This window comes from Phoenix dactylifera, chromosome 1 (genome assembly GCF_051530095.1).
Source record: "Phoenix dactylifera cultivar Ajwa chromosome 1, Ajwa_hap1_PhDact_Kaust_v1.1, whole genome shotgun sequence".
NCBI lineage: Eukaryota > Viridiplantae > Streptophyta > Magnoliopsida > Arecales > Arecaceae > Phoenix > Phoenix dactylifera.
The window spans coordinates 61,734,199-61,758,064 of NC_143190.1; the positions used below are offsets into that span (position 1 = coordinate 61,734,199).

The 23,866-nt window shown below is 46.1% G+C and overlaps 1 protein-coding gene and 1 non-coding gene across 2 annotated transcripts; one reads left to right on the plus strand and one right to left on the minus strand.

Annotated features, from left to right (window-relative positions):
* Positions 1-7,339: 7,339 nt before the first annotated feature.
* LOC120110395 (uncharacterized) lies at positions 7,340-8,425 on the minus strand. The gene is made up of 2 exons (XM_088714686.2): positions 8,006-8,425; positions 7,340-7,960 (listed from the first exon to the last, which is right to left on the minus strand). Exons 1-2 carry the CDS (start codon positions 8,423-8,425, stop codon positions 7,340-7,342), a joined length of 1,041 nt encoding a protein of 346 aa, XP_088570812.2.
* A 1,810-nt stretch (positions 8,426-10,235) lies between these two features.
* Positions 10,236-10,346, plus strand: LOC113461145 (small nucleolar RNA R71). The gene has a single exon (XR_003383212.3). It is a non-coding gene; the product is annotated as a small nucleolar RNA R71 (small nucleolar RNA).
* The last annotated feature ends 13,520 nt before the right edge of the window (positions 10,347-23,866 follow it).

A 23,866-nucleotide genomic window follows, 5' to 3' on the forward strand; every position in this document is an offset into this window, starting at 1 on the left:
TATACCAATGATGTGACCTTGGTTATTGTCTCCAAAAGTCACAGCACCTCCCTTCTTAGCTTCAAGGGTGAAGAATTGATCCTTGTCACCCGTCATGTGTCTTGAGCAGCCACTATCCAAGTACCAGCAATTTTTGTTGATCTTGGCTGCAAGACACTCCTACACAAGCAAATCATGTAATCTTAGGTACCCAAGTTTTCTTGGGTCCTTCATGGTTAGTCATGTTGGTTCCTTTTGGAACCCATACCCTTTTAATTTTTTCTTTTGTTTTTTCTTTTCTATAATTACACACATTTGCCTTATGTCCTAATTTTCCACAACAAAAACAGGTTATTTTCTTAGTTTTACTTTCTCCTGCTTTAACAAAGAAGTTACTAAGAAGTTTTTGCTTATTTTTAGGTTTATATCCTAAACCTGCTCTATTGAATACTGCACGTTGACTATTAAGTATCATATTTAATTTTTCAGAACTATAAGTAAATTTCTCAACCAAAGGTTTGTATTTTCCAAGTTCTCTAGTTAGAGTTTGTTTTTCCGTTTTTAGAGTATTCAAGTCTTTTATGAGATTTTCGTTTAAGATTTGTTTATTGTTTTTAAGTTCTGAAATTTCCTTAGTTAGTTTTTCATTATCTTTACTTAAGGTGTTAGTTTTTTTAATTAAGAGTTGGTTGCTTGTCTTAAGTTCTAGATTTTCTTTGGTGATACAGTCCTTATCCTTAACTAGTTTATCATATTTATGTATGTAAGTTTGATTAGCTAGTTTTAGCTCTTTATTCTTAATGTTTATAGCCTTATATTCAATCATTAGTTCATTAAATGCATCATAAAGTTCATCAAAAGTAAAATCTAGATGCGTTTCGGATGTTACCTCATTTTCGTTGGCCATGAAGCAGAAATTGGCCTTTTCTTCTTGTTCCTCATCCGATGATGAAGATGATACGTCGGAGTCCGATAAGGTGGTGACGAGAGCTTTCTTCTTCTTGTATTTGCTCCCCTTCTTTAGTAAGGGACACTCAGCTCGGATGTGCCCCGGTTTCTTGCACTCATAACACCCAATCCCCTCATTTTCTCTTTTCTTACCTTTATCCTTGCGATAGAAATTTGAGGGGCCTCTCCTTTGATGATAGGACTTCTTGTGGTTGATGAATTTTCTGAACTTGCGCACAAGAAGAGCCTCATCATCATCTCCCTCATGATCTTCTTCTTCACTGCTGCTACTGCAGGACAAATCTTTGTTAGATGATGTGGATTTAAGAGCTATTACCTTTTTCTTATGTGAGGACTCTTCTTCGCTGTGTTGCTTTATGGTTAGCTCGTGAGTCATTAGGGATCCAAGGAGCTCTTCAAGTCGAAGCTTGTTCAAGTCCTTAGCTTCTTGGATTGCCGTCACCTTGGCTTCCCATGACCTTGGTAGACATCGAAGAATCTTTCTGACAAGCTCACTGTTAGTATAGTTTTTGCCAAGGCTTTTTAGGCCATTGACAATGTCAGTGAATCTAGTGAACATGCAAGTGATTGTTTCATTAGAATCCATTTTAAATAGTTCATACTTATGAACCAATATATTTATTTTGGATTCTTTGACTTGATTCGTGCCCTCATGGGTCACTTCAAGTCTATCCCAAATCTCTTTTGCAGAATTGCAAGTAGAGACTCTATTGAATTCATTCCTATCTAGTGCACAGTAAAGCACATTCATTGCTTTAGAATTGAGTTGTGCCTTTCTCATGTCGTGTTCATCCCAATCCTTTTCGAGTTTGGGTACAGTGACCCCCTCTACATAAATGGATGGGATGTATGGCCCATTTGCTACAATGGTCCACATCTCATAGTCTTGGGCTTGGATGAATATTCTCATCCTAGCCTTCCAATATGAGTAGTCAGATCCATTAAAGAATGGGGGTCTTTGGGTGGACTGACCCTCAATGTGGGAAGATCCAAATGGGGTTGTCATTTTGATCTTTGACTCTTAGGGTAGAAGAGTTTAGGCTCTGATACCACTTGTTGCCCAGATAGACAACCCAAGAGGGGGGGTGAATTGGGTTTTAAAATAATTTGGCTATTAAAACTTTTGTGGATAACTAATTAATGCTTTTGCGAGATGATTAATTAGTTTCTATGTGCGGTGAATGAAATGCGAGAGATAGAGAGAGACAAACAATCACAAACACAATGTTTTATAGTGGTTCGGAGCTAACCCTTGCTCCTACGTCCACTCCCCAAGTCTCACTTGGGAATTCACTATAACCCCTTGGATTACAGCCGGTTGTTTTCCAAGCTCACAACCAAACTTGTTGTTTTACGAGCTCACAACGAACTCGGTCGGTTTTCCCAGGCTCACTGACTAGAACCAACCCGATTGTTTTTCCGGGATCACAATCGAACCCTTACACGTTGGTTTTACACTCGGCTCACCAACCAACCTCAATACCCTTGATTCAATCCCCCGATTGAACCAAGCAAAGACAAGATGGAAGTAAAAAGGAGTAACAAAAAAACAGAGCTTCTCAAAAGCAGATAAATAATAATATAAACAAAAGAGAAGTTAGAAGCCCTCAAACACATTTGAGTTGGAGTAGAGTAGGGCTTCTTGAACTTCGGGTCTCCTCTTGAATGTCTGGTCGACTTGAATGCAGGAGGAGATCTCTTTCAATGTTGGGAAGAAGTAGGTGGATGCAGTTAATGTTGCTCTTCCCTCTTTTCCGTTGAAAACCAGGTTGCAGAGATTGAAAGCTTGATTACTTTGAGTGGAATAGTTGTTCTCTTCCTTGCTACAGTCTTCTGTGGCTATTTAAGCCATCCCCCACGGAAACTAGCCGTTAGAGACCTTTTTCTGCCCGTTCTGCACACTCTGCACAGCCTGACAATATGTCCGTTGGTGGGTTGGAGTCGACTCGCGCGATCAGGAGTCGACTCGGCTGTAGCGGGAGTCGACTCATGCTTTTCTGGAGTCGACTCGGCAACTGTTCCGGATTTGAATTAAAGTCGCCTCTTCGACTGGGAGTCGACTCGACTTGACCCGGAGTCGACTCGCCAACTTCTGGAGCTGACTTGGCATTTTCGGAGTCGGCTCATCCCATGGAGTCCGTGGATCTATTTTTGAACTTGGTCCACTCGAGTCGACTCGACAATCCTGGGAGTCGACTCGGCGCTCAGAGCCCGAACTCTCGATCTACTGTCTTTTAGCTCGTCCAGTCTTGGAGTCGACTCGAAATTCTCTGGAGTCGACTCGGCTCTCAGTTTCCGAAACTTGGCCTTCTGTCTTTTTGGTGGAGCGCTGCCTTGGAGTCGACTCGAGCTGTCTGGGAGTCGACTCGAATCTCAGAGACAGCAAATTGGTCTTCTGTCTTCTTTGGGGTCGCGGTGTCTCGGAGTCGACTCGTGCAATGCGGGAGTCGACTCGAATCTCAGAGTCCGAAAAACGCTCTCTGACTTTTGCCTTGTGTACTGCTGAGAGTCGACTCTCACTATCTTTGGAGTCGACCTGCCAACCATCGGAGTCGACTCGCGTTCCACAGGAGTCGACTCGAATCTCAGGGTCGAAAACCGCTCTCTGACTTTTCTGCCTGTAACTCCTTGGAGTCGACTCATACTTCTCCGGAGTCGACTCGGTAAACATCGGAGTCGACTCGCGCACTTCAGGAGTCGACTCGCTGACAGATTTTGAGTTGATGCTTTCTGTTTGTCTGTCTGTTCTCAATTGGAGTCGACTCGTAATGGTCAGGAGTCGACTCGAGCCCGTGCCAGTGATCCTGATACACTTGGAGTCGACTCGTAATACTCTGGAGTCGACTCGAGTCTCAGACTTTGGTTCAAACTGACTTCTTAACTTATCCAAAATATTATGAACCAAGTCTTGAGACACTTAGATAAGATTTTCACTGAAACACTCAATTGAATTCATTAGTAAACAACATATATACTCTAATGCTTTGAGCTCATCAAAATCAAATAGGGTTTTAATCAATCACTCCACAATTCCTTTAAGAACTGCATTACCAGCAAGATAAGGCTTCAAACGCTGCCCATTAACCTTGAATGCACCAGTGACCTCACTACGCACCTCAACAGCACCATATGGATACACTTTTGTTACCGTGAATGGGCCAGACCACCTAGAACGAAGCTTGCCTGGAAATCACTTAAGTCTTGAGTTGAAGAGTAACACTTGCTGCCCAATTTCGAAGTTTCTAATCTGAAGATGTTTGTCATCCTAATGCTTTATCTTTTTCTTGTAAATTCGAGCATTTTCATAAGCATCCCATCTAAACTCTTCCAACTCACTCAACTGTAACAATCTCTTTTCTCCTGCAGCTTTCAAATCCATGTTCAACTCCTTGATTGCCCAATAGGCCCTATGTTCCAATTCCACTAGTAAGTGACAAGACTTTCCAAAGACAAGTCTGTAAGGAGACATACCCAAAGGTGTCTTGAAAGCTGTCCTATAGGCCCAAAATGCATCATCTAACTTATTCGCCCAATCCTTCCTTGAACTGCTCACAGTTTTTTCCAAAATTTGTTTCAATTTCCTATTTGCAAGTTTCACTTGCCCATTTGTTTGAGGATGATAGGCAAGTGCCACCTTATGAGTAACCCCATATTTCTTCAACAAAGCCTCAAATGACCGGTTACAAAAATGGAAGCCTTCATCACTAATAATAGCTCTCGGCACACCAAATCTTGAAAAAATATTTTTCTTCACAAATCTCATCACCATCCGAGAGTCATTAGTCTGAGTTGCAGTAGCTTCAATCCATTTAGACACATAATCCACTGCTACCAGGATGTACTGATTGTTGAAGAAAGAAGAAAATGGGCCCATGAAATCAATTCCCCATAAATCAAACAGTTCAACCTCTAGGATATTAGTCAAGGGCATCTTATTCTTTTTCGAAATATTGCCAACTCTCTGACATCCATCACACATGCTCACATACTGTCTAGCATCTTGATACATGGTCGGCTAGTAAAAACCAGACTGCCATACCTTTGCAACTGTCTTGGAGGTACTGAAATGTCCACCACACTCCAAGGAATGGCAATGGTCAAGGATATCCTGCATCTCATCCTGGGGCACACATCTTCTAATCATCCCATCTGCACAATGTTTATTGAGTAGCGGTTTTTCCCAAACATAATGCTTCACATCCCATAAAAACTTTTTCTTTTGATGATAGCTCAAATCAAGGGGAACAATACTACTCACCAAATAGTTCATCAAATCAGCATACCAGGGAATGACTGAAATTGCCAACAACTGCTCATCCGGAAAGCTTAATTTCATTAATGGGCACCTCATTTGCTCTTGATTGCCCCTCTAATCTAGACAAGTGATCTGCCACCACATTCTCCATGCCTCTCTTGTCTTGAATCTCAAGATCAAATTCTTGAAGCAACAGCACCCACCGAATCAAGCGCAGTTTGGCATCTTTCTTTTTCAGCAAATACTTGATTGTTGAATGGTCCATATATACGATCACCTTGGAACCTACAAGATAAGATCAAAACTTGTCAAAAGCAAACACAACAGCAAGCAATTCTTTTTCAGTAGTTGCATAATTCAACTGTGCATTATTTAAAACTCTACTAGCATAATATATAACATGCAACTTTCTGTCTTTTCTCTGGCCGAGAACAGCACCCAAAGCCAAATCACTAGCATCACACATTAGCTCAAAAGGCAAATTCCAATCCGGGGCTGCCATAATTGGTGCTGACACCAACTCTTGCTTCAACCTGTTAAAAGCATTCAAACAGTCCTTATCAAAATCAAACACAACATCCTTATTCAACAGATTACAAAGAGGTTTAGAAATTTTAGAGAAAGCCTTAATAAAATGCAGGTAAAATTTTGCGTGACCAAGGAAACTTCTAACTTCCTTAACATTTGTAGGTGGTGGCAATTTTTCAATAATTTCTATTTTTGCTCGGTCCACCTCAAGGCCTCTTGCTGAAATTTTGTGGCCTAAAACAATACCTTCCTACACTATAAAATGACATTTCTCCCAATTCAAGCCCAACTTGGTCTCCTCATGGTGCTGCAAAACTCGAGACAAGTTATCTAAACAACTATCAAAAGAAGATTCAAAAACAGAAAAATCATCCATGAAAACCTCCATGATCTTGTCAACAAAATCAGAGAAAATAGCTATCATGCAACGTTGGAATGTAGCAGGTGCATGACACAAACCGAAAGGCATCCTACGGAATGCAAAAATACCATAAGGACAAGTGAAGGTGGTCTTTTCTTGGTCTTCGGAGGATATAGAAATCTGGTTATACCCTAAATAACTATCAAGAAAAAAGTAATACGCATACCTAGCAAGTCTCTCAAGCACCTGATCAAGAAAAGGTAAAGAAAGATGATCCTTACGGATAACACTATTAAGTTTCCTATAATCTATGCAGACTCTCCACCTAGTTACTATCCTAGTGGAAATTAATTCATTATTTTCATTATGCACCACAGTCATCCCACCCTTTTTAAGTACTACTTGCACTAGACTAATCCATGAACTATCAGATATAGGATAAATAATCCCCGCATCTAACCATTTAAGAACTTCAGCAATAACTACTTCTTTCATGTTAGGATTTAACCGTCTCTGATTTTCAACAATAGGTTTATAGTTACCCTCCATTAAAATTCTATGCATACACAATGAAGGGCTAATTCCTCTAAGGTCTGATATAGCCCATCCTATGGTTTTTTTTTCGATCTCAAAATACGCATCAATTTGTCAAGTTGTTCATCAGACAAAAAAGCACTCACAATTACAAGCAAAGTATTATTCTCACCTAAAAATGCATATCTGAGATGTGAGGGTAATGGCTTCAACTTCAGAACTGGTGCTTGCACATTAGAAGGGGGAGGGGGTGGCTTACCTTTGCCGATATCCTCAAAATGAATACCTCTCTGCTTCGACTTAGGACATATAGCCTCTAATGCACATGCCACTTTTGCAACCTCTAGATTATCATCTTTACTTGTCCCTGCACTCACTAAACAAGTCTCAAGAGGTTCTTTAGTATTTTCAGCCCTAAAAACCTTTCTGGTCGACTCATCTACAACATCAACTCGAAAAACATGATCAGTAAAAGAAGAAAATTTAGTAGCTTCAAATAAATTAAACTCTACCTTTTCTTCACCAATCTTCAAAGTCAGCCTACTATTCTTAACATCTATGATAGCTCCAGCTGTGGCTAGAAAGGGCCGGCCTAAAATGATAGGGATCTCGGTGTCTTCTTCCATCTCCAACACAATAAAATCAACTGGAATGATAAACTTCTTTACCTTGATCAACACATTCTTATGAACACCCAAAGGATATTTGACCAATCAGTCAGCTAGCTGCAAAGAGATGGTAATAGGCTTCAACTCTTTCAATCCAAGCTTCCTAGACACAGATAAAGGCATTAGTGAAATACTAGCACCTAAATCACACAAAGCTCTAGAAAAATCAACATCACCTATAGTACAAGGAATAGAAAAACTTCCTGGATCTCTTAGCTTTGGTGGAAGCTTATTCTGGATATTGGCACTGCATTTCTCCATCAAGGTAATGATCTCGAAATCTTCCAATTTTCTCTTCTTAGATATGATCTCCTTTAAAAACTTTGTATATGCAGAAATTTGTGCTAAAGCATCTGCAAAAGGAATATTAATGTGAAGCTGCCTAAACACTTTCAAAAAATTCTCAAACTGTTGATCAATTTTATTCTGCTTAAGCCTTTGAGAAAAAGGAATGGGAGAAATATAAGGCTCGACTAGTGGTAGTGGGGATGGTGTCCTGACTAGGTCCTCAACTTCTTCACCGACCTTCTTGCTCACCTCTTCATAATCTACTTCATCACCAACTACAGTCTCACCACTTACCTGACCAAGTTGCTTACCATTTCTTAAGGTGACTGCCTTACAATGCTCCTTCGGATTGATCTCTGTCTTACTAAGCAAATTATCCTATCCACGAGAATTGATGGAATTGGCTAACTGTCCTAATTGCACCTCCACATTTCTGTTAGAACTCTCCAACTGGTCAACCTTTGCTTTCAGTCTCTCATATCTCTCTGAACTAGCTTTGGCTAACTTCTCAATAGCTATCTCCCAAGACTGCTTACTTTCTGGTTGGGATGGTCTTGGTTGGAAACCAGGATGATGGGGAGGTCTAGAACTGCTACCTTGGTTACCTTGATCTTTCCATGAAAAGTTGGAATGATTCCTCCAGCCTGGATTGTATGTGTTGGAATAAGGGTTGTTCTGCTGCTGCTGCTTGTTATAATTAGACACAAATTGAACTTGCATACAATCAGAACTCATGTGAGCTCCTCCATAGCAATCACAACTCAATACAGGACTAGAAACGGAATTCATATTATCTAGCTTGCTGAACATTTTTACCAGAGAATCAACCTTGGCATTCAACATGTTTATGCCATCTACATCCTACATACCTGGAACTTTCTTAGGCATACCTCTTTCATTAGACCACTGATAATTGTTAGAGGCCATTTCTTCTAACAACTCATATGCCTCTTCTGTTGGCTTACTCATTAAAGTACCTTCTGCAACTGCATCTATACACTACAAGAAAAGTGGGTTTTAACGACGCTTTTTTGCCGACGCTTTGGTCTAGCACCACAATTTGTCAATGGTTTAAAAAGCATCAGCAATAGACGGCGCTTCGTGGGCTAAGACGACGCTAACTAGCATCGTTGAAAAATAAAAAAAGGCTGACGCTTTTGAAAGCATTGTCGGAGGCCATTTTTGAAATGACGACGCTTTCAAAAGCGTCGTCAAAGGCCAAATTTTCTCCAAAAAAAAACCCACGTCCCGCCCCCCCGAACGACGCTTTACAAAGCATCATCGAAGGCCCATTCTTCCTTACAAATCCCTAACCCCCTCTCCTTCTCTCTCCGTCGCTCGCTTTCAAAAGCGATCCCTAACCCCTCCAGCCGCCGCACCCCCCTCCCCTCCTCTCTTCATTGCTCTTTCTCGATCTCCAGATTCAAGAAGCCATCTCCTTCTCCAACCAAGTCCTCCTCTTCCTCAAATCTCCCTCTTCCCTCTCCATTTCCGACCTCCTCGGCCTCTACTACTCTTCCTCTCTCTCCATCACACCAGGCGGCGGTTGGTGGGCTGGCCCCATGGAAGGCGGCCTCATCTTCAGCTCCCCTCCTCTTTTCCTGGCTTCTCTTCGTGGCTTTTTTTTGTTAACCAAAAGATTAACTAGTGTTTTTGGTTGTTTTTGTTCTGTCGGTGCCAGAGAAGAGGCAGAGTTCTATTGTCATACAACAGATTTATGAAGTAAGTAGAAGTCCCAAGTTCAATTTCCTCTCCATCTCTCTTAGTTATTGATGCTAAGAAGTTTTCTTTTCTTTTCTTTTCTTTTTCTGGTTATCTTAGGGATGAAATCCAACGCATCAAGGGTGGAAATCCGGACATCACCCACAGAGAGGCTTCACCTCTTTAGCGAGAGGGAAGAGCGAGGGCCTTCGAGCGGGAGAAAGGGGCGGACGGAGCGGGAGGAAGGAGTGTTCAAAAGGACAGAGTAGGGAGTTTCATTTTTTCAGAGAAATGGCGTTTGAGGTGTTGAAGGGAGAGGAGATGGAATGTGCCTATTTGGATGAGTACGAGAAGCTCGTCATCCGGATGAACACTCCTAGGTTCGTTCCCTTGCTCTATGTTCTGTTCTGTAAGCTTTTGTTTCCTTCGTTTTTTTCCCCCTTCGTTTCAAACTGTTTACAACTTCAGTTGCTTAATCTCTACATCACCGCATCTCTCTTAGCGTGTTGCTGAATAGTGATTCGGCAGAGATCCCCCTTCTCCTCTGACCTCTAAAACTTGCTAAAAGGAAAAAATCTTTTTAAATATTTTTTTTCAAAAAAATAGTTATAACGACGCTTATAAGCGTCGCTAAATAAAAAAATACAGTTAAACACCGACGCTTTAAAGCGCCGCTAACTGCGTGACGTTTGTAATCTGGGGCTTTTAACGACGCTTAAAAGCGTCACTAAAAGACTTTTTAGCGATGCTTTTGGAAAGCATCGGCAAATATTTTTTCCACTTTTACATAGGCGACGCTTTGGAAAGCGTCAGGAAGAAATATACTGACACTTACAAGCGTCGGTAAAGACCTTAAAAAGCGTCGCCAAAGCTTCTTTTTCTTGTAGTGACAGTAATCCTGACTGAATGTGTTAATTCATTATAGAAAGTATGTACAATCAGCTAGTCAGGAAGACCATGATGTGGACACTTCCTCTGCAAATCCTTAAACCTCTCCCAGGCTTCATACAAAGATTCACCATCAAACTGAACAAAACTGGTAACATATATCATTTCTAAGTTTATCCGTCTTACCTAGGGGAAAATACTTACTCAGAAAAGCTTGTGACAAGGCATTCTAGGTGGTGAAAGAGTTAGGCGCTTTGGAATTCAACTTGGCCTTGGCTTTATCCTTTAGAGAAAATAAAAAAAGTCGGAGTCAAATAGCATCATAACTAACTCCATTCATCTTGATTGTATCACAAATCTCCAAGAAATTGGCAAGGTGTGCATGTGGATCCTCTGCAGGTCCTCCACCAAACTGCTCCTGCTGCACCATCTAGATGAGACCAGGCTTAATCTCAAAGTTATTAGCATTGACTGTAGGTCTCACAATACTGGGTTGAGCACCATTGACATTCGACACGGCATAGTCACTCAACAATCTTTTATTCTGGTTATCTTGGTTATCTGCCATGACTACTGCTTGTTTTTGCTTTAGCTCTAATCTTTGTTGTTTCCTTAATGCTCGTAGGGTTCTATCAATTTCTGGATCAAAAAGCTCAATTAGCTCATAGTTTCGTGGCATACACTAAATACAGAAAACGTAAATTAACAAAAAGAACAAAACAGTCTAAATTAATGCAGAAAATTATTTGTATTGATATTAAAAACAATCCTGCCTGGCAATGGCGCCAAAAACTTGATAGTCTCTAGACTCTACCACAAGTGCATGGGTCGTGACAAGTAGAACAGGGCAAAAAGAGTATCGTTTCCACAAGGAGGCGATTCAAGTACCAATTTATAAATTTTCTATATTATTTAGATGACCCCAAATTGATGTGACTGACTGCAATTTCTTAACCTAAGAAATCAAATATGAAAGGTTTCTAGGGCTTGGATTTCATCAATTGAATTTTTTCAATGAATTTAAATCTGATTGTTAATATTCTGCTAATTACAATGACCGAATCCCTTTTTTTAATGTGATATCCTCTTTCAAGGCATAACACCTATATCTATATTAATCCTATGTCTACTTTCGTGATCATAGAAATTAATATAAATTCATTATGATCTGTGAAATTCTTGAATGTAGGTCACAGGGGTGAGCATTTATTTCTAAACTACACTGCCAATGTTTGATAAATTCACCAACTAATATTGAACTTCAACTTTCGTTACTTCATTCAACATCTTAAGCATGCAATTCATGGCCAGTAAATTGCAAGAATGAAAATCGAAATCATCAAATTGCAATCAACAAAGGATATTCAATACAACCATATTCAATTCATATCAAAATTCAATGACTGTGTCCTAGCCCTAGGATAAGAAAACTTGCAAATCATAACTAATAAATCAATCCAATTATTTCTCAAACATAAATTCACATTCAACATTCTTAATAACAATTCAACAAATTAAAAAAAATAAAAAGAATTAGAAAAAGGAAAAGAACTCTGCATTTGCAAAAATCCTCCGCTTCGTTCTTTCTCCTATAATTCCAGCTTTTTTTTCCTCCTAAAATTTCTGGTTTTTCCTCCTCTCGGAATTCCAGATTCTCTGAGTTTTCTCCTTTCTTATCTGCTTGCCATCCCCCTCAGGTCTGCTGGCCCTCCTCTTCTCCCAACCGATTCTTCTTTCTTTGAATTTTAAAACAGATTTCTCCTGTATCTGCTGGCTGAAATCCAGAATTCTAGGGTGATTTTATTACTCGACTCCCAGCTGGATTTAGAGCACCAAAACGATACACTTTAGAGTTGGACCCTTCACAAAAGTTTTAGATCTCGTTCTCAGATTTCCAACGCACCTGGACTTGCTTTATTCTGACTTCTAGAACACCAAATACAAGCTGAAAACCGAAATAGGGTCTGGGATGCAGTAAACTTTGGATAGATTCGGACTTCTCTTTTTCTGCTAAGTTTTGAATTTCAAAACGGTAGAACTAGGCTTTGGGATCTCATAAAAGTTTTAGGCCTACATCTTAGCTTTTCAGAAAGCCAAACAACGCATGAAACTGAGGTCTGTAGCTCTAGTTAGAACCCAAAAATCGAACAATATTCTGGTTTGACTAGACCAGCCCAACTAGGACTTGCTCTCTAGGCCTAGCCCGAATTTTGCCTCTTCACATCAGCCCAATTTCAACCTAATTCAATAATTAAATACCTACAAAATACCAATAATTTTTAAGAATTAAATAAATGTAAAAGACACATAAATTCTAGACAAATGAGGTAAAAACATACAAAACACTCTAAACAAAATAATTAAGACTAAAAAAGTGTGGGAAATAAGTTTTCACATCAATGTCCCTTCTTCAAAACCCTAGATCTCCCCCTTCCTCGTGTAGATATTCCTTCTCTCTTTCTTCCCCCTTGTTTCTCCCCGGAAATATATGGGGCTAAGCCGATGCGGGGAAACTGAACGGTTCGGCAGGTTTTGCTGTCCTTTTTCTTCAATTCCCTCTATTTCTTCCCTTCAATTCCACCATCGAAAGACACCACTACCAATCGCCCTCTCATCCTCCTCTTCCTCCTCCTAAATCTCCTGTCCAAGCCAAACACACAAAGGCGCTCATTACAGAGTGACCTGCATGTCTCGATACAAGGAGGCAGGGCCAACATGTTTGATGCCCTATGATACTCCAAGGTACGATGGGAGACATGCATGTCTTGTTTTGGCACCAGTCCAGCAGAGTTGGCACAGATCAGTTTTTGAATCCTTGTATTGCCTATAGTGCTGCATAGATAATAATTTGGTTTTTATGTTTGTGAAATTAAGGACATTAGAAACAACCACTATGTTGTCACCATTCGCCTCCTACTGATGTCCTTATGGTCCACTATACTAAATAACCCAGAAGCTTAACATGCACCAATGTCATCCATCATCTGTTCTTGCTGAAGATAGCTGTGTCGTTGTATCTATCTTATAAAATTTCAATGAACCAACACCTTAAATTAATCTGCACATGCTTATCTTTCTTGTGAGAATATTTGTCATGATTCTTAGCAGTGCTAAATTAATTGAGTTCATTTGTCATGATTTATGTCTATGTTTTCTAATTCATCCTCAACAAAGAAATGATAAAGGATCTATCCCTCTAGCATCATTAATATTATTTTGACAGTCAATCATGCTAAAAGAAATATTTATTATGCTCTTAATACATGGAAAGAATTTATTTCATTCTATTTAAAAATTTAAGAGCACTTTTTGAAGAAAAATTTATTACAATTCTCAATCAAATCTAACTTTTTCAATATTTTATATAGATTTTTTTTTCATATAATGTATGAAATCTTATTCTATATTAAAATTACTTTTTATCTCTTTTATTTGAAAACTCCAACTAAATCCGAGTTATTTTTTTATAAACCATATTTTTTTTCTTCTTACCATACGAATCAAACAAGTCCGTACATGGTTGGGCAATACTCGGAAGAGATGGAAGGTTACAATTTTTTTTTGGGTGGACTCCATTCAGGGGGAATTTTGGGTGAGGAGGAACTTCGTTGGGTTGTTAATGGGGTTTTGGTTGGAGAAGTGAGAAAGAATCATGAATGGAGAAGGAGGCGGTAGCAGATGCTGAGTTGCTGAGGATATTTCAAGATATCGGGATATGAAGGATAGCATCATAAAGTTTTGAAAACTCTTAACCGGCTAAACCAGTATAGAGATCAAATATCCGTCTCGTTTTCTTTAATCCAATTATTGAGATTTGACCTACAAAACTGTTGGAGGAAAAACCCAAGTCATGCCGCCTCGGAGGCGCCCGACCAAAAGGGGCGTCGACCAGCAGCGCTCAACTAGAGAGCGCCGACCAGAGAGCGCCGACCAGCAGCGCTCAACTAGAGAGCACCGACCAGAGAGCGCCGAATAGAGGCGCTCGGCTAGAAGGAGCCGACCAGAAAGCGCCGACCAGAAGCAACCCCGCCACAGGACACTCCCTTAGGTAACTAGCTCGGCTCGGAACCCGGGCCGGGCCCGTGCCTTAGCCAAAAACTCAGTCCCCGCCTAACCCTCTAAGGGACCTGACAACTCCACTACAACCTGCCACCATCTTTTAAGCCATCAAGGCACAAGATCTCCGCAGGTATTCGGCACGACCTATCATTAATGCTTGAGACCCCCTCAGGTCTCCGATGCACTCAGTCATTAAATGAACACGGCTCAAGATGATCTCCGGATCACTGAACCATCAAAGCGTATGGCTCTCCCTGACCGCCGGCTCACTCGGTAATTAATGCACTCACCATCTACGAACTCCAGGCCCACCACGGCCGACGGTTCAACCACTCCAACGGGTCTGATCAACCGCGACAACTCCCTGACTCCGGTCTGATTCGGCCTTATTCTCCGCTACGCCATTAATGAGCCAAATCGTGCTCAATTATCACGAAAGAGGACAAATTCCTTGTCACCTCCCAGGTAACAAAATACCCTTCTATAAAAGGGAACCTGGGGGGAAGGAGGAAGGGGACCAACACGAACACAAATACACACATAAAGAACAAACATTCTTCTCTTTTTCTCCCCCCCACATATTAGCCCCCTCTGACTTAAGCATCGGAGGGCCGGCGCCGGAAAGCCCGGCCACCGGCTTTTTTTTTTGCAGGACTCTCTCTCTCTCCAAGGAGGACGCCACCAGCCGGCACACCGCCGTCCACCGTCCCTGCGGCGGAGCTCCTCCCCCCTTGGTTCGCAGCGGCCCCCGGGTCCAATTTCCAGCAACAGTTGGCGCTAGAGGAAGGGCCCGAGTCGCTGCCATGAAGCTAAGGAGTAAAGGGGCTTCCAACACCTCTCGACGTCCTCCACCTAGTCCTGAACATTCTGTCCGAAACTCGCCGCCTCCGGCCGAGACAACTCCTCAAGTTCGGCCGGAGCAGTTTGATGCCCTGGTGCAACAGGTGCAAGCCTTGGCTACCGCTGTCCAAGGCTTGCAACCTAGGGGCATCCCGACGGCACCACTTCCTCCGGCTCCAGTTCAACCGGAGCCCCCTACAAGCGGGCTCCCCCTTCAAGGCCAGGACTCTCAAGTCCAGGCCTCCCTCTGGAGAGAACACCCAGTCAGAGGCCCTGGAGGCTGGCCACAACCTTCAGAGGCTGAGTCGGTTCCAGGGCAACTTGCACCAGAATGAACCGCCGCAGCGGTCCTCCAGAATGATGAACTCGACAAGAAGGTCGAGAAGTTGGAGCGCCAGATCCAGGCACTCCACGGAAGGAAATCAGGACGTGATGGTGACTTCGAGTTCACCACAAAGTCCCCCTTCTCCCCGGAGATCGAGGACGAACCAGTCCCACTGCGGTTCAAAATGCCCCAGGTGGAGCCTTACAACGGCAGGGCTGACCCCCTCGACCACCTGGAAAGCTATCGGGTCTTAATGGCCCTACAAAGAGCCTCGGAGGCCATGATGTGTAAGGCCTTCCCAGCAACACTCCGAGGACCGGCCGGGCTGAAGCCGAGTACAGTCTCCTCTTTTGAGCAGCTCGGCAGACAATTCACTGGCAATTTTGCCGCCAGCCAGCCCCAGCGGCGGACATCGGACTCCCTCCTTGATATCAAACAAAAGGAGGGAGAATCCTTCAAGGAGTATTTGGACCGTTTCACTGCCGCAACATGGGAAGTCCGGGAGCTTGACCAGTCAATTGCCATGTCAGCACTAAAAACTGGAGCCCGGTCTTACAGGTTCCTCTTCTCTATCGAGAAGAATTTCCCTGCGGACCTCACCGAGATGCTTGTTCGGGCACGAAAGTACGCCAAGGCTGAAGAAGCCGTGGCTGTTAGGCGGAGCGGGGCTGAGCAGAACCCCAAGAAATAGAAGAGACGCCGCGAGGAACGTGGCCAACCCAGAAGCCTGTCCCCGCGTCGAGCTAAAAATTCGCCCCGCTTGAAGAGTCCACCCCGGTTACGGGGACCGCCTCAGCAAAGGTCACCACTTCGCCCGAGGTTCCCACCACGGGCCCGTGCATCCGAAGGGAGGTATGAAAACTATACTCCCCTCACTGCTCCTCGGGCTGAAATCCTCATGGAGATTGAGGGTCGGGATTGCATCCGGCTCCCACCTCCGAAACAAGATTTCAGAACCCGGCGTGATCCCCGGAAGTATTGCCGTTATCATCGGGATCACGGCCATGATACCGAGGACTGCTATCAGCTCCGGAACGAAATTGAAGCACTCATCCGCCGAGGGGTGCTTGATCGATTCGTGCGAGGCCGGCGTGAAGAGAAGAAGCCAGCCGAAAGAACCGCTCAGCCCGAAGGTTCAAATGCCAACAGGCCCATCGCCGGCACCATCAACACCATCCGAGGCGGGGCCTCGGCTGGAGAAGCTTCAGGGGAAGGAACCTCCTCGAAGCGCCTGCGCGCCTCGGAAGCCATCTCCTTCTCAGATAATGATTTAGAGGGAGTTGAAACTCCCCACGATGATGCCGTGGTCATCTCCATGATCATAAATAAATTTGATGTAAAACGCATCTTGATCGATAATGGAAGCTCGGCGAATGTTTTGTATTTTGATACCTACTGTAAAATGGGGATGACAAAAGAGCAGCTACGGAGGATGAATGCTCCGTTAGTTGGATTTACTGGAGATTCGGTCCCAGTAGAGGGCGAGATCGACCTCCTGGTCACAGCCGGGCTTGCCCCCCGTGAAAGTACCGTGGGGACAAGCTTCCTCGTGATACGTCTGCCCTCGGTCTACAATGCCATTCTCGGAAGGCCAGGTCTCAACGCCCTCCGAGCAGTGGTCTCGACACGCCACCTGCTCATGCGATTCCCCACCAGCCAAGGAGTTGGCGAAGTTTGAGGAGACCAAATGGTAGCAAGGCGATGCTACCTAGCGACCCACGAGGTAAAACGACCAGCCGAGGTGCCTATCCCAGCAACCGACCAGCCCCCAACTAAGATTCTGGAGGCACGGGTCAACCCTCAGAAAAAGCGGGTAGAGCCTGGTGAGTTATTAATCCAAGTTTCTTTACGCGAGAACTTTCCCGAGCTAACCGTGCAGGTCGGCTCTGGCCTCAATGAGTACGAGAGGGATCGCCTCGTCAACTTCTTACAAGACAATATGGATGTCTTCGCATGGTCGCCCGCGGATATGCCGGGAATAGATCCAGAGATCATGGTCCACCAGCTTCAAGTAAAGCCAACCTGCAAGCCCGTGCGACAAAAGAAGCGAGGCGCCGCCCCTGAGCGACAGCGAGCAGCAGCCGAGGAGGTCGATAAGCTCCTTGAAGCTGGCTTTATCCGAGAGATATCCTACCCGGAGTGGCTCGCCAATGTGGTCCTCGTCAAAAAAGCCAGCGGAAAATGGCGCATGTGCGTGGACTACACCGACCTGAATAAAGCCTGCCCAAAGGACAGCTTCCCACTCCCCAGCATCGACCAGCTCGTGGACTCCACCTCGGGTCACGAGCTCCTAGCCTTCATGGACGCCTTTTCCGGATACAACCAGATCCGCATGGCGCCAGAAGATGAAGAAAAAACGGCCTTCATCACCGACGGGGGAACCTACTGCTACAAAGTGATGCCATTCGGCTTAAAGAATGCCGGGGCAACTTATCAGAGGCTGGTCAGCCGAATCTTCAAAGATCAAATAGGCCGGAACATGGAGGTCTATGTAGACGACATGCTGGTAAAAAGCAAGGTAGCGCAAGATCATGTGGCCGACCTCGATGAAGCATTCTCCACACTCCGAAGATACCAAATGAAACTCAATCCAGCCAAATGTGCATTCGGAGTCACCTCTGGCAAATTCCTCGGCTTCATCATTACACAGCGGAGAATCGAGGCGAATCCTGAAAAGATCCGAGCCCTTCAAGAAATGACGCCTCCCAGGACGGTCAAGGAGGTACAACGACTCACGGGCCGAGTTGCAGCCCTCGGGAGATTCATCTCCCGCTCGGCCGAGCGCTGCCTCCCATTCTTTGCAGCTCTCAAGAAGCCAAAAGACTTCTTATGGTCGGACGAGTGCCAGCGGTATTTTGAAGAGCTCAAGCACCTTCTGGCTTCCCCTCCCCTGCTCACAAAGCCTCAACAGGGTGAACTTCTTTACCTATATTTAGCCATTTCCCCTGTAGCAGTAAGCTCGGTCCTGGTCCGAGAGGAGGGCAAACTCCAAAAGCCAGTATACTACACCAGCCGGGTCTTGAGGGATGCTGAGACCAGATACTCGAAGCTGGAGAAGACTGTCTATGCTCTGGTCATCTCAGCTCGGAGACTCCGGCCCTACTTCCAAGCCCACACAATGGCTGTGCTGACCGACCAGCCAGTCAAGCAGATCCTGCAAAGATCAGACCGTGCAGGCCGGATCACTAAATGGGCCATCGAGCTCGGAGAATTTGACCTCGAGTACCGACCCAGACCGGCGATCAAAGCACAAGCGCTCGCAGACTTTATAGTCGAGTGCACCATACCGGATGAGGTCGAGCCCGAGCCTGAACCACCAACGGAGCAGACCCCGAGTTTGACATGGACTCTGTACGTCGATGGCTCTTCAAACTCGGGGGGTAGCGGAGCAGGTCTCATCCTCACCAGCCCGGAGGGGGTGGTCGCTGAGCAAGCCTTGCGCCTCGAATTCCCTGCTTCCAACAATATGGCGGAGTACAAAGTACTCGTCGCCGGGCTCAAACTAGCCAGAGAGCTGGGAGTAAAGGACCTGAAGGCCTTCAGCGATTCTCAGCTCGTCGTCAACCAAATCATGGGTGACTTCGAAGCCAGAGACCCTACAATGCAGAAATATCTCCAGAAGGTACGAGATCTCGCCTCGACCTTGGATTCTTTCCACATCCAACATATTGCCAGGTCGGAGAACCTTAGGGCTGACCAGCTATCAAAGCTGGCGTCCTCCCGCATGAGCGAGCTCCCCAAGGCGGCAGCACTTGAGTATCTCCAAAAGCTCAGTACAGAGGAGCCCGAGCAGGCCCTTTGCATTGAGTACGAGCCAAGCTGGATGGACGAGCTCATCAGCTATCTGCAAGATGAAGTCCTCCCCGGTAATGAACAAGAGGCTCGCCGAATAAAGCGCTCCGCCACCCGGTACATACTACATGAGAGAAAGCTCTATCGGAGATCTTTCACCTCTCCCCTCCTCAGATGCCTTCGCCCAACGGAGGCTGATTATGCCCTGCGCGAAGTCCACGAAGGGATTTGTGGAAACCATCTGGGAGGACGAGCATTGGCCCATAAAATTCTGCGCCAAGGGTACTATTGGCCGACACTCCAGAAGGACGCTGTGGACTTCGTCCGAAGATGTGACCGGTGCCAGAGAAACGCCAATGTCCAATGCCGACCTTCGGCTCCCTTAACTTCAATCAGCTCCCCTTGGCCTTTTGCCCAGTGGAGAATTGACATTCTCGGGCCATTTCCACTGGCTACCGGGCAAAGAAAGTTTCTGGTCGTCTTCATCGACTATTTCACAAAGTGGGTGGAAGCCGAGCCTCTTGCCCGGATCACCGAGCAGAAGATGCGGGATTTTATCTGGAAGTCCATAATCTGCAGATTCGGGCTCCCCCGCATCCTCATATCCGACAACGGTCGCCAGTTCGACAACATTCACTTTAGAAAATTCTGCTCCGAGCTTGGCATTGACCACCGCTTCACCTCGGTCGCACACCCTCAGACGAACGGAGAAACCGAGGTAACAAACCGTACTATTTTGCAGGGGCTCAAAGCCAGGCTCGACAAATCTAAAGGACAATGGGTCGAAGACCTATACAATGTCCTGTGGGCTTACCGGACCACGTTCCGTGTCCCCACTGGCGAGACTCCCTTCAACCTGACATATGGGACGGAAGCTGTCATCCCGCTGGAGATCGGCCTTCCTTCTCCAAGAGTCGAGCATCACGACGCCAGCTCCAACTCCTTGCGGCTCAGAAGTAACCTTGACTTGGTCGAGGAAACAAGGGAGACCACCCGAATTCGTATGGCGAGGTACCAGCAGAAGACAGCTCAGTATTACAACGCCAGGGTCAAGGTCAAATCCTTCAAAGCAGGGGACCTTGTCCTCAGAAGAGCCGAGGCCTCCCGACCAGCTGAGCAAGGAAAATTAGCTCCGAATTGGGAAGGACCCTACCGAGTCACGCGCATCTGCCGACCCGGAACTTACAAGCTAGAGTCCCTAGATGGGACTCCCATTCCACGAAGCTGGAGTTCTGAAAACCTCCGCGTGTACTACCAGTAGAACCCCAGGGGGTCCTCAGTATTCAACCATAAGTATCATTTTATGATAATTTGTACTGGTTTGTGCACTTGTTCGAGCTCATCAATTCTCCTATCTTATGATGCCAGGCTCATTATTCTACCCTGACCACGGTCGGAATGCCTCCATATTTTGGGACGAAGTACCTACGTGGACTCCCTGAAGATGTTCGTGAGTCCGCGACCCGTTCTCCATCGACCAACGAGCTCGGCTCGTTCTCCATCGACCAACGAGCTCGGCTCGTTCTCCTACCCCGAGACGTCGGGATGCCCCGATATTTTGGGATGCCCCGATACGTCGGGATGCCCCGATACGTCGGGCTCGTTCTCCTACCCCGAGACGTCGGGATGCCCCGATATTTCGGGATGCCCCGATACGTCGGGATGCCCCGAGACGTCGGGATGCGTTCTCCACCGACCAACGAGCTCGGCTCGTTCTCCACCGACCAACAAGCTCGGCTCGTTCTCCATCGACCAACGAGCTCGGCTCGTTCTCCTACCCTGACCACGGTCGGGATGCCCCGAGACGTCGGGATGCCCCGATACTTCGGGATGCCCCGAGACGTCGGGATGCCCCGATACGTTCGGATGCCTCGAGACGTCGAGATGCGGTCTTCACCGGCCAACGAGCTCGGCTCGTTCTCCATCGACTTCAACCAACGAGCTCGGCTCGTTCTCCTACCCCGACCACGGCCGGGATGCCTCGAGACGTCGAGATGCCCCGATACGTCGGGATGCCCCGATACGTTGGGATGCGGTCTTCACCGGCCAACGAGCTCGGCTCGTTCTCCATCGACTTCAACCGACGAGCTCGGCTCGTTCTCCATCGACTTCAGCCAACGAGCTCGGCTCGTTCTCCTACCTCGACCACGGTCGGGATGCCCCGATACGTTGGGATGCGGTCTTCATCGACCAAGCGAGCTCGGCTCGTTCTCCTGTTCATGATCAGCGGGAAGTCCGTGGTTGGCAATAAGCTGAATTCTCCTATCTCTGCCGACGTCCTCAAAAAACGGACTCCGAGCAGAGGAGCGTCTTCAGTCGCCTCGGCGAAAGAACGCTCGCGGTACCAGGTACCCATTTATTTAATGTTTTTACATTATCTTATCTATTCTTGGATTTCTCTCTGCCGACATCCTCAAAAAATGGACTCCGAGCAGAGGAGCGTCTTCAGTCGCCTCGGCGTAAGAACGCTCGCGGTACCAGGTACCCATTTATTTAATGTTTTTACATTATCTTATCTATTCTTGGATTTTTCTCTCTGCCGACGTCCCCAAAGAACGGACTCCGAGCAGAGGAGCGTCTTCAGTCGCCTCGGCGTAAGAACGCTCACGGTACCAGGTACCCATTTATTTAATGTTTTTACATTATCTTATCTATTCTTGGATTTTTCTCTCTGCCGACGTCCCCAAAGAACGGACTCCGAGCAGAGGAGCGTCTTCAGTCGCCTCGGCGTAAGAACGCTCACGGTACCAGGTACCCATTTATTTAATGTTTTTACATTATCTTATCTATTCTTGGATTTTTCTCTCTGCCGATGTCCCCAAAGAACGGACTCCGAGCAGAGGAGCGTCTTCAGTCGCCTCGGCGTAAGAACGGTCGCGGTACCAGGTATCCATTTATTTAATATTTTTACATTATCTTATCTATTCTTGGATTTTTCTCTCTGCCGACGTCCCCAAAGAATGGACTCCGAGCAGAGGAGCGTCTTCAGTCGCCTCGGCGTAAGAACGCTCACGGTACCAGGTACCCATTTATTTAATGTTCTTACATTATCTTATCTATTCCTGGATTTTCTCTCTCTGCCGACGTCCTCAAAGAACGGACTCCGAGCAGAGGAGCGTCTTCAGTCGCCTCGGCGTAAGAACGCTCGCGGTACCAGGTACCCATTTATTTAATGTTCTTACATTATCTTATCTACTCCTAGATTTTCTCTCTCTGCCGACGTCCTCAAAGAACAGACTCCGAGCAGAGGAGCGTCTTCAGTCGCCTCGGCGTAAGAACGCTCACGGTACCAGGTACCCACTCAATGTCTACGTTCTCAATTTACTTTCATCCCTGATTAATTATCTGAATAAACCCCCGACTGACGTCAAGGTACCTGGTCGGGCCAATCATCGCCCGGCCTCGCCCTTCCTACGTACACCGATTAACAGCAAGCTTAGTTTATACTAGGCTCGGTGAATCCCCGTCGCGAGCTGACGAGCATTCAACCCATTTGTCGGAAAAAAATCCGGTCCGCCCCGGCAACTCGAGGCTCGGACTCAAAGTTCACTAACTTTGCTAAAAAATTAAGTCCTAGTGACCGTCCTAGGGCTCGGCCGAATTCTGGGCTAAGCTCGGAAAGACTTTCCGAGCCCAAACACCCTAAGCGTAAGCATCACTATATTGTTGGTCGAAGGACCGAGCAATGGAGCTCGGCAAGCCGAGCTTAAACGCAAGTCCTGTGGCGGACGAAGTTGGGGCCATAGAGCCCATGCCTTTGGAGCCTAAAGAGGATCCAGACAGAGGAACCTAAGCCTATCAAAGATAAGGCATCGCAAATATAAGGAAAATACGTGTATATTCATTTCAAAAAAGCCCGTAGGCTAAATACAGAGCTCGGGCTCGGCCCTTACAAGTGTGGGGACCATCCCGACTTTAAAAAAAAAAAAAAAAACTACTACACTAAGGCTCGGCTTCGGCAGCTTCAGGAGCGGCCAGCTCTGCGGTCGGGGCTTCCTCTTCGGCGGCCTCGGCAGTAACAGGAGCAGCCTCCGAGGCAACCTCGGTGACTTCAGGGACCGCCTCGGGCAGACTTTCCTGGTCAGCCTCCGAAGCCTCTGCCTCCGACCTTTCGACCCCTGCTCCCGGTTTGAGCAGGTCTACGTCGAAGTCCGGAAGGAGCCGTCGCAGTTGGTTGCGGAAATCCCTGAAGCCTTGGATCAGCCCGTTCACACCTTCCTCTTCTAGAAGGTCACGGAACTCATCCGACTCCCGGAAAAGCTTCACCGCGCTCTGAGCCTGCTCCCGAGCCTCGTGATATGCGGCTTTCCGCTCGAGGTTTCTTATTTTCCGCTCGAGCTCTAAGTGTCTGAGGCGGGCATTTCCCACCTCCTGCTCGCGGGTAGCCAGCGCCAGCTCGGCCTCGGCCAAACGGGCCTCCACAGCGCGCACTTCGGACCTCGCCAGCGTGTGCGCGCCCTTCTCCTCATCGAGCTCGGCGGTTAGAGCCCGAATTTCCTCCTCGGCCGCTCCCACCCTTGCCTGGAGCACCTGGCGCTCGGCCTCGGAGGCCTGGCACCTCGCCTCGGCCTCCTCGTGTCCCCGCTGATGCCTCCGGGCCCGCTCCCAGTAGTCTTGCACAATGTGTATCAGCGTCTCCGTCTCGTGCAAGTGCTGCAAAAGAGACGTGAAAAACGTGA

Bases quoted from the DNA above. Each gene is read 5' to 3' on its own strand.
- LOC120110395 (XM_088714686.2), bottom strand. From the start codon at position 8,425: ATGTTGAATGCCAAGGTTGATTCTCTGGTAAAAATGTTCAGCAAGCTA. The intron at 7,961-8,005 runs GTGCAATTAGGA...TCTCGTGGATAG, and splicing joins GTTCTAACAGAAATGTGGAG to GATAATTTGCTTAGTAAGAC.